The 11,285-nt window shown below is 38.4% G+C and overlaps 1 protein-coding gene across 2 annotated transcripts; it reads left to right on the plus strand.

Moving 5' to 3' along the window:
* Positions 1-5,700: 5,700 nt before the first annotated feature.
* On the plus strand, positions 5,701-10,590 carry tada1 (transcriptional adaptor 1). Of its 2 annotated transcripts, none has more exons than XM_086172575.1 (8): positions 5,701-5,809; positions 6,182-6,273; positions 6,361-6,426; positions 7,236-7,330; positions 7,539-7,751; positions 8,225-8,376; positions 8,472-8,628; positions 9,074-10,590. In XM_086172575.1, the coding sequence occupies exons 1-8, from the start codon at positions 5,736-5,738 to the stop codon at positions 9,224-9,226; spliced, it is 1,002 nt and encodes a 333-aa protein (XP_086028701.1). In that variant the 5' UTR covers positions 5,701-5,735; the 3' UTR covers positions 9,227-10,590. The 2 variants fall into 2 exon arrangements, with proteins under 2 accessions (XP_086028701.1, XP_086028702.1); XM_086172576.1 differs by having other exon boundaries at positions 5,722-5,809; positions 6,169-6,273.
* Positions 10,591-11,285: the final 695 nt, after the last annotated feature.

Genomic DNA, 11,285 nt, shown 5'->3' on the forward strand with positions numbered 1-11,285 from the left:
CTGTAAATTTGATCACACGAAAACGGTGCTGATTTTATTTTTTCTCTTAACTTTAACTTAAAATGACCTTTGTACTGTATGTTAGATTACTTTGTCCAAGAGCAGATGACCAGAAAGGATAATTTATGTGTACAATTAACTTATAATAACATTGAAAAGGGCCAGGTGTCCTGAGGGAACAGTAAACGATCCTACAGAAAATAGAACTAATTTCCTCCAGTGAATATGTGGCAATCATTCTGTGGGTGCTTGCACGTATGGAAATTGCTGTTGTATGTCTTTCTCATTGGGCCCTTGATTAAATTTCAGTATGACTCCAGGAAAAAAAACAAGCATTGTTGAGAAAAAAAAAAAAAAAGAAGATGGAATTACGTTTTGTTTTGAGTGGTTTTCGAGCACAAAAAAATGCCGACCAAGCGTGTTGAGAGTTATAGGCACTGAGTCAGACAACGAGAAACACATTTCTTAAAGCCAGACAGGATGGAGAGAGAAAATGAGGAGAGGGGAGGGGATGAACTGAGATGGAATCGGTCCAGATTTCCAAGTTATTTTTTCCACCCTCTTCCTTTTAAATACACAGATTGACATTCTTTCCACGCAAAACTGCTTCAACTGTGTGTTTTCTTAAAAGTATCTTTCATTGACAGAGTTATGGGCCCCCGCGCTCTGTAATCACCACTGTGAAAGGAAAGTTGCATCCTTTTGGGGGGGTAGGGGGACTGTCCCAGAGAGTGGGTTAAACCAGTGAGGTCCACTTTCAACAGCAGTTGTACATCCACTGGGCACATGAAAATAAAAGAAATAGCATTTGGGCTCTGCGCTGAAAATAGCCTGTTATTCTCTGTGACCGCAATGGCCCTCACACCCATCGATTTAACAAACTTTGGACGTGGAGAAATGTTTATGGACATGTATAAAAGCAGTGTCTAATAAAACGTCTTTTGAATAGTAAAACAGCAACCAAATGTATCACCAATGAGTCACATTGACATTATTGCAATAAATAAGAAGGGAGCATTTTGGGTCATCGAAGGGGATGCTGTTGTTTTTTTGGGAGTCGAAAGAGTCCCTCCGCCGTCGCTCATTTTCAGAACATAGAATTAGGGTTTTTTAGTCCTTGTTGAGATTACATGCACATTCCAATCTTATCTTGTGGGCGTGCAGATGTTTTGTTTTTTTTCCAGCTGATTAGAACTAGTCCACTGTAAGAGGTACAAAAGGGAGTCCAACCAGAGTTCTGGAGCATATTTGGGTTTAATGATACTAAGTATTATACGTAAAAGGAGAGACAGATGAATCACTCCGAGACGTCTCATTTAGAGTGCTAACAGATTTCTGCGAATAACTGGCAAGGGGCAAGCCATTTGCTCATGTCAGACTCATGACCTGGACTTTTGTCATAACTTGTGTTTTCTGAGTCAGGGTAAATTCATACTTGTCTCACTTTGGCCATCTTCATTTTCATATATAAAGTACAAGGTCAAACAAAAATAAACTAAATCCAACAATTTATCCATTTCCATGCCAAACAAACTAATGAGAACACAAAGCAGTAGCTTTTTGTGTGGAAAATGAGAAGTTTTAATTGTTGGTGGTGATTTTCCTAATGACATCAGAAGGGAGAAAACAAATAGCGAAGCGTATATATATGAATGAAAACCTTGTGATTAATTCTTATAAGTGTCTTAAAAAAATTAACATGAAGTTGTAACTGCTTTATCACATCAAAATCTAAGATTTTGCATGTCTTTTTTTTTGTTGCTTTACTAAAGCTGGAGCTGTCATAAAGACGCAGCAGCTTATCACCAAAAAAAGCTAATTATTCCATAATCTGTGTTTCTACCATCAAGAAAACAAGAAACTTGCAAGTGTGACCATAAACTTGCAACTTTGTGTTGACATTTATATTCATATATTTTCTTAAGAAGTAAAGTTCTAGTAAAATCAAGAAAAAGAGATATATTGCACCTGCAAAAACTGTTGCAGAAAACTGGAGCAGTTATAGGGATTGGTGTGAATTTAATAGCGGCCTCTCCACATGGTTATCCTTTCAATCCAAAATCAGAGGCCACGCCCACTTCTTTTATTTGTTTTTACTTGCTCTATACATACATACAACTATTTCTTTGCCTAATAGATGTAAACTGTGAAGTGAAAACAAAAAGAACTTTTCTTGAGAGAAATATTTTGATTGGTAAGTTCTACATGTGCTGTTTGGTTTATACTTTACATCTCTTCTCTGACAGTGAATAAATACATTTCAGTATCAAAATGTGCTGACACAGGACATCGGACCGGGGAATCATACGAATACGCCCAAATAAAATAAATAGCTGCAGAACCATAAACCTGTAACTGTCCCTATAGGGGTGCATTTCAGATTCAAGCATTTTTGCACATCTACCCACAGTATGTGTATGTGTATGTTTGTGTGTGTGCGCACATACTGCCCTGCACTGTTGGCTACCAGGCAGCTGTGGCAAAACATTTCAGGCATGTGTCCCCTTCTCAAAGAGACCTTATACTGTTTCTTGAAGGTGATGATAGCACCGGTGAAATGTCAATACATATTTTACCATTTCCAGTCATTCGAACAGGCCACCTTCCTGTCACTGCTCTGCTACTCACACTCACTTCCCCACAGACTGCCAGTGTTGCGATTCTTGATCACCACAGGAGCTGGAGTTTTCCAAAAAAACTCTCCACCGCACACTTTCTGGATGTGTGGAAATGCATGATTAGCCCTAAAAAAAAAAAAAAGAGAGAGAAACCAAATCCTGTTCAGCCCAGAATTTGAAAAAGCGCAGGTGACATCTTTTGCTCTTGTGAATGGAGCACACTCAGGCCTGCACCACCTCCCGGTCAGCAAATTGGGGACAAACAGGCGTGTGCTGCTGCCGTGTGGTCTTCCGAAGGTTTCAGAGGTGAAAGCCGTCTTTGTGGATGTGAGTGTCACAAGACTCGGAAGATTTCCGAAAAGACGGCGGCTCTATAGCTCCTTACTGTAAAATAAAAAACATCTATGACAGACTCATTGCCCACTAATGCTCAGACTCAACCAACAAATTAAAAGACAGGATGTCAAGCTATTTTCTTTGAAATGAGTAGCATGACTAATCGTTGGCCTTGGTCAGGCAGTTAAACAACTCCAAAAGTATGCCTGTTTCTGTGTCTCTGAATTGAAGCTCAACAGACACTTGTTTAAGAGGGATGATCATTTGAAGGGATCTGGGAAGAATCAGTTTGCTGCGGACAGGCCCAGTTTCCATTCTCCCCCTTGTTAGTATGAGATATTCTTTGCTGAGAAACACAAAGTGGAGTTCTGAGATCGTAAAACACAGACTCATTTCGATTATTTATTGATTTTAATTGTTGAAAACAGCACGGAAATAAAAACTTCTGCAAGTGTGAAAAGTCTGCTCTCTGGTTTACAGCCACCTAATAACATGCAGCGACTGTCAAATGTGCCTATTAGGAAGCAAAAAAAATTCAGATGGTTTCCATTGTTTATGTCATGGCACGCTGGTTTGCTTCGGAATCAGACTGATCAAATGGCTTTACTTGGTTGAAACAACACTGTGATGTCAGCTTTAGTCACCGATCTCAAGGTCCCCCTAATGATCTACAGAATGATCGTTAACCGTGTGTTTGCCGGATGCGTGACTCCAAGGACGATGATTAATAGGCTGAGTCATGGAGGTCTAAGGGTCTTCACAAAGGTGACGCTGAAAACGGATTGCCTTGACTTCTTATATGTTTTTACACTCATAAAATAGTAAAACACAAGAGGCCCATTGACCAGAAACTGCTCTGGAGACACTGCTAAAAACCACAAAGCAACCACAGACATGAATTCTGGCCATTGTAGAAAGAGAGAGAGAGAAAGATTTTTCTGCTGCATTGAGACTGTTTTAGAGATCTTACCTGTAAAAATGACTCCAGGTCAATTTGCATATGTTTTTTTTTTTTTTGCACTCCTGGAGGGGAGGTGGAAATTTAAGAACTGTTATAATAATAATAAAAAGAAGTGACCCAACTTGAAAAAAGAAGCTCAGTATGATAATTCATATATTGTTTTTGAGTAAGTGCCCAGAGGTACCAGCCAGTGGAAGGGCAACAAAGGACAAGATATAGACAATGGAAAGTTTGGAAAGTGGAAATGCAAAGTCATGTTTAAGACATCAGTTCAATGAAAGATATGCAAATAAGTGCAAGATCAAATATCGGTTTTAGGAACTGATGCATTATGAAACCAGATAAGCGTGAGATATTCCCTGAGTTAAGAAATCAACAAATCTAACTAAAAGTCTATTTCAACAGTGTCATGTGTGAAAATAGTTGCAAAAACAAACTGAGAAAACAAACAAACAAACAAACAAGCTGAAAATCTGCAACAATTCATGAGTAAGAAAATGTTTCCGTAAAAAAAGATTTACAAATAATGTCACTGTGATGATCTTCAGACATATTTTATTACTTTTAAAAGACGCATTGGAAAATGCCTCATTTCATAAATGAAAGGGGAGTCAGAAAATATAAGTGGAGTCAACATGTGCCTATGCACTGTGTAATTACTGGCCTAAAAGGGATTAGGGATAGCTCTTTCAATAATATATTCAAATTTGATTTCTTCAAATAGATGATGAGTCACCTTTATGCCTGCCCCATCTGAGGGACACAGAATGGCTCAGTCCTCAGTCTGTTCTCACGCCTGGCTACATATTTGATGTAAGATTTTTCCACCAGTTATGAAGAGTAGCCCTTATTTATTCTCTAATTAAATACCACAGAATAGTGGATAAGACTGTATGCAGTTATATTCTGTCTTTCCGAAGGATCATTCAAAGTCAACATAAGTAATGCATACTTCAATCAGACAGGGACAAACATTAACAGTTGTTGTTTTACCACAGTTTTTATCAGATAGCATTCCTTCAGAAAACCATAGCAACCACAACAGATGGAATAAGTCTGTCTCTACAGGATTTAAAGTCCTCAATTTCCATATCAGGCAAAGTATTTAAACCAATTGGAAATATAATGGATGATAAATCATACTGCCCTGCCTCCAAAACACGGGGTGGTTTGGCTGGACACGTACTGTAACAATTTCGCAATGTAAGAATCCAATTTTACTGAGATAGATAGATAGATAGATAGATAGAGAGAGAGAGAGAGAGAGAGAGAGAGAGAGAGAGAGAGAGAGAGAGAGAGAGAGAGAGAGAGAGAGAGAGAGAGAGAGAATGGAAGAGAGAGAATGGAAGAGAGAGAATGGAAGAGAGTGAGAGAGAGACCCTGTATGATGTGTCGTTTTGGCACTCTCATGAGCCCCATCATTTAACCATGGTACCATCTAGTGGTGAATTAAATGTAGTACTAACTTATATTTTATATAGCAGTCAGAATGATCATTACTATTGACAATTTTTATTTTGTATATCAAACAAAATGTGAACAGACTTTTACAGAGTGAGTAACGAAATGTATCTTGTGGGAAATGCTGTCTTGAAACCTTTAACGATTTGGGTTTAAGATGATGATTTGTATAAAAGCAGATTATAGCATTCCTTGCTACCTTTTCACTATCATGCGATATTTTTATTTACTTGGGCTTACCTGTTGTGAGTACACGTGGTCTTGTGTCTAACTTTGTGAGCACACGTTTTCAAATAAAGTTTTTGAGAAAAAAAAACTGTCGCAGATTGATGATGTCATAATACAAATCTATTACCGCAATGGCATCTCATGCAAGCGAACTTGAAATTGCAAAGAAAAATTTAACTGACGCGATTGGAGATAATGTTAAACAGTAAGTAAATGTCCTTTTCTTGCGGGGCCTTGTTCTGGCTGTTTAGTATCTGTGTTGTTTTTTAGCTTGTCACAAATACAATGCGATTTAGCCGTTAGCTTGCCGTGTCTGTATTCGCAGCTAATGTTTGCAGCATCTGCTCACAATTCTCAAAACCTTTCAGTGTGGTCACTGACGGGTTAAACAGGGGCGTATAATGTTTTCAATTTGATGTAGCTGGAATTTTGTGTCTTATTGAGTTAAACGAGAGTGGGAGAGAAAGAGAATATTGGTTTTAATGAGCATGTTTCCTATGATAACGATTGGAAGAGAGATCCTTTCCTCTCTGCCAAAGTAAACACATGTGTTTATTATTGTTGTCATTTCATGCAGTTACTGGGCAAATTTGAAATTATGGTTCAAACAGAAGATTAGCAAAGAGGAGTTTGACGTTGAGGCTCGACGTTTGTTGGCTCAGGAAAATGGTTCGTCTTCAAACTACATATTTATTCAATGAATTATGAGGGAAAGTGCTTGCCTGTAAAGTAATGTACTGTTTGCCTTCTCCACAGTTCATGTTCACAATGATTTCCTCTTGGCCATTCTCACTCGCTGTCAGATCATCGTCTCCACACCAGGTATGCCATTAATATGTACGATCTTTGTATGAATACAAAGTTAGATGGATGAGCTAACCTTGTTTCCTGTGTCATAACCTGTTCTTTTTGACATTTGTGTTTTTTTTTAATAATGCAATTTCAATCATGGCCATGGCATCTGGTAGGATTGCCAACAGAGTTGACTTTGACTTTTCTCAGAAGCATACATGAGTCACCTATTTCATACACATTTTCAGCAGAGTTTTGATGCTACTTCAGGAGCAGTGTGTAGTAACTGTAAATCCTCACCTTCTTAAATTTTTTTTCTGACAATTTTTTTTCTTTCCCAAATCAACTACTAATTCAACACAGAGCTCAGTTTTTTTGTGTTGTCTAAAAAACTTGAAAAAATGACTCGGGCAATTTGTTATAAGAAGGCAACAATGTACGAAATGAATGCTCATATAATTTTGTGCCATTTATAATACGAACAAAGTGATATATAACTCAGTAGCAAATATTAAACTTTCCATTAGTTTAATCGTCAGGAATCAGTAAAAGTCTACTATGTTAAGATAAGATAAGATAAGAACAACTTTATTTATCCCGAAGGAAATTGTTGTGCCAGAGTTTCAAGCAAAAACATAACAATAATAGATAATAGTAGGAAGGAGGGACTATGTTCTAAAACTATGTTCATTAGCTAAAATGACCAAATATAGAACATTTAATTATAAAAAATAGCCTAATGAAAAACGTTTCTTGACTTGCCTTAAAATGTGCAAAAGGGAGAAAAGATTTATTTTCCTTTCTTTGATTTATCTTGAACTTTGTGTCCTGTCCTCTAGAGGGCGCAGGGCAATTACAATGGCAAGGTGGGTCGACTTCAAAGCCCAGCAAACCAAGGGGGAAGAAGAAATGCTCTTCCAGACAGAAATTTGATGTAAGTACTGATTTTCATATTTCGTGTTCATGAAGCAACATTTTATTTCAACACTCCTTTCATTCTTTTACTTCTTGTACAAGTTGCATGGGATAGTTGGATGTGAATACTGATTAAGGCTGAGGTCAATTGCATATTTTCATTCCTGAGATCTTGAATTTGCTGTATCATCTGGAAGTTTCCCTGTCTTTTTTTTTTTATCCCTCAGCATCGCTTCCAGCCTCAGAACCCGCTGAGTGCTGCTCAGCCTTTCAGCCCACGAGAGGCAGGAGGTGAGGAGGAAGAGCTGCGTCTCAGTGCTCACACTCTACTGTTGCCAACACGAGGCCAGTTGGAGGCTCGTATGATGGTCACTGCCTTTGAGCTCGGGCTGGATAACATCACAGATGATGCTGTCAGCACTATGATCTGTGCTGTTGAGGTTGGTTTTAATTATCAAATTCAATATGTTATGCGGCTTTGACGATTAGCATAAGCTACTTTCGTTACTTGGTGTCTAAACAAGGCTGAGTGTCAAACAGATCAGTAGGTTCAGTTGATGTTGCTGTTAACCTTAATAGGTGCAAGGATCTGTGTCTACTGTAATATCTTATCATTAAGACAGTGCCTCTATCTAACTATTTACAACACGATTACCGTGTCTCCATGTTATCCTGTTAACACCAGCAGCAAGGCAACATAACAGAATTTGGCATCTTTTTTTTCCCCCAAATCAGTGAAATATTGAATACCAAGTCTATAACAGCTTTAAAAAAGTGACTTATGTGGAACTTACTTTGATAATAAATGTGTGATTCATCATCCTTGTGGAGGTTTACATTAATTGCTAGATTCATTTGTTGTATGATTACAGCTGTTTTTAAACCATAGAGTTGAATTTCTGGTTTATTTCAGCACCACTTGAAAGATGTACTGACTGCTGTCATCACAAGGAGGAAAGCCTATCGTTTGAGAGATGGTCACTTTCCCTATGCTTTTGGCAGTGATGTCACACCACAGCCTTATCTGAAAAATAGCCTTGCTGCATATCACAGTGTGACAGAATGGTAGGTACAACGCTGTCAGTTCCTATCTGGCCGTGAAGGTATCATCATAACACTTTCCATTGTGCTTTGATTTGTACCGGACCCTTTTCTTTCAGTCCCCCTCCAAGTGCCTCTCTCCCTGCTGGCCCACCACCTCAAATTTCACCGGATGATGCAGAGCAGCAAGCCGTCCATTTATTGGCTTGTTCTGCTGACAGTATACCTGCGCCCCTTCCACCAGTCAGTATGTTTGACCTGCTGGAGGCTTTACAGGTACAGCTACTGCTCCCTTGTTTGCTTTTTGAATGGGTAAAAGAGGCAAAGTGATTTAGTAAATCTATTCAAAGGCGTTATTGTTGAAAAATAAGCTGTACATAGAATTTATTATGTCTTATCACAGAAGTCTCTCAACCGTTATATTGGTTGAAATTCACCAATTTGGTTACAATTTATTCGCTGTCAAAGGCAATGCCAAAAGAATGAAAGCCAAATGATTGTCACTATCACTGACAAATGTCCTTGATTCGTAAAAATTATAGTCTATTGTAATTCATAAATAAGTGCTAGGCAATGAGGATAATGAATTGATGACGCAATATTTAGGAGTCCCTTTCTGGCATAGGTATAAATCACACTCTGCTTAACCATAGAAAAATATGAAATGCTCATCACTGAAATGAAAGTAAATATTCATTCTGCCCTGACATGTTTTAACTAGGTCCACCATGGAGTGATGCCCTCCCACACTATGTATGCTCTGAATATGGAGCGCATCCTGTCACGGCTTTGGCACCCTAGCCATGAAGAACTGGAGCAGGACCACATTCACCGGCAGCGCCTTGCTGCCAAAGAGGGAGTGCTCATCAGCTGAGGATCACTGACTCCCCAACACAGTATGGGGAGGGACTTGCTACCACCATTGACCGAATGAAACTGGATGGGAAATAGTATTTTTTGAAAAACTAAAAGCTATATAAAAAGATGGAAGGCCCTGTGTTTTATAGAGATAGCTGATACTTGGACCAAGATGAAACTAAACTGCTGAACAGTGGACACAGTCCATTCCAGTCACCTGCCAAGGGCTGGCAAATTCCCACTGCATTTGGTTGACTTTTGTCTGTTCCTCTGGCCACGTTGGCGGTCAACAGAACACCAGCATTTCTTAAGTACGACTTTTAATTGTTGGCCAATATTGCAAATGTTTGATTTTCATATTTAAAATCAGCTCTGAGTATGAAACTGAAGACAGGTTGATCCATAGCTTTTGCAGTCTTAAAGTACCAGGAAAACTTTTAGCCAAACTGCCATTTGCAGTGTTCCCTGGAAGATCCCTGCGTGCAGTGGAAAGAATCAATACCGTCCACTGGATAGCTAAGTAATGAATGGTAACCTAACTCTGTCAGAGGTCTTTAAGTACATGCCAAGAACTCCAAAACATGCTTAAGTTAGCCTTTACTCAGTTCACCTGATCAGACTCTGGCCTCAGTAGTACCAAGTTTTAAAAGTTTTATTCTTGTGTTTGAGCTTATAGAAGATTTATGGATGTAGGGAGAGAGGATACCGAGAATAGTTTTAGACAGAGAAGGTTGATTCGCTGTGGCAACCCCTGAAGGGAAAAGGCCAAAGGAAAAGAAGACGACGGCTTTTGTTTGAGCATTTGTTTGTAACAAAGCAAGAATTGATAGTGTGTCAAACTGGGGTGTAGTAAATTGAGCAGACTCTAGGAACATAGATTTTTTTTTTCCACTCCTGTGAAAACAGGTAGGGGCTTTTTCCACAACAGCAGAAGTACTCTGAGGAACGCAGCTTAGGTCTACTCATACGCAATACAAATCTTGAGTCGAGGTGACTACTGAGATGAGTTTACTAAACTCAACCTAACTGTCCCTGGCACATCATGGGATATAAAAACTGTTGTAACAAACATTGCAAGAGCAATAACTAAACATAATTCTGTGAAACCCTTACCGAAGCGTTCCAGCAGCCTTTGTATAGGTGTGACTGACTCAGAGTGACTGCACCACTACTACTCAGTGGCCAGTCATCATTATATTATGATAACATGATTTTGATCAAAGAATTGCATTTGATAAGCCTATTGAAGGTATTTTTTTTCCATAGGCACCACATCCATTTTAAGTTTTATTTTTGTGTTTCCTCTTTAATAACAATCTGAGAGCTATTACTTTGCAAAAGGTGGCAAACATATGTTTTCCAAACATTCTAAATGATACCTCTTAAGTCTTTGTGAGTAATTGTTTTGGTAATTTTCAAAAAGGCCTGAAACATGGCTAGGTTTCCCACACTTGGCAAGCGGTGTGGTTTCAACTGAAGCCAAGGTATTACAATGTCATGTAACATCACAGAATACCCAGTGAAGATTGTCATTTGAAAATATTAACTAACCTAGAGCTTTATTAGAAGACATTTCTGGATATTGGTTTTATGAAAAACTGATATCGGTCGCACAATTGACACTGATCTATGCGTTTATTTAATATGTTAAAATCATAACATCTATTTTGTTGCCGGTCCCCCATTTTCTTTTACATACATGTTTATTTTAAGTTATATTTAAAATGATCAGATATGTATTCCATGTTGTGAAAGGGATGACATTTTGAAGTGTTGAAATTCCATATTAGAGCACACAGTGTAAAACAGGCTTTGCTTTTCAACAAGCAAAATGGATGCATGATAGAATATTGCGCTGGCTTGCAAAACATTCAACACGAAAATCACAGGCTCAGTCCAGTGCTTCATATAGCAATTAGTTAAAAGATCAAGACTTTAAGTGATTTTAAACAGTCACATTCCAAAGTATAACTGTCTAATCCTGCCATATATAAATAACCCCCCCTCCCCATGATGCAGGCAGACATCTACAACCGCTGATTTTCAAGGGAACTCAAAAGAAAACAAAAAATATC

The sequence above is a fragment of the Fistularia commersonii genome, chromosome 25 (assembly GCF_037954325.1).
Source record: "Fistularia commersonii isolate RoL2024-O1a breed Wild chromosome 25, RoL_Fcom_v1.0, whole genome shotgun sequence".
Classification (NCBI taxonomy): domain Eukaryota; kingdom Metazoa; phylum Chordata; class Actinopteri; order Syngnathiformes; family Fistulariidae; genus Fistularia; species Fistularia commersonii.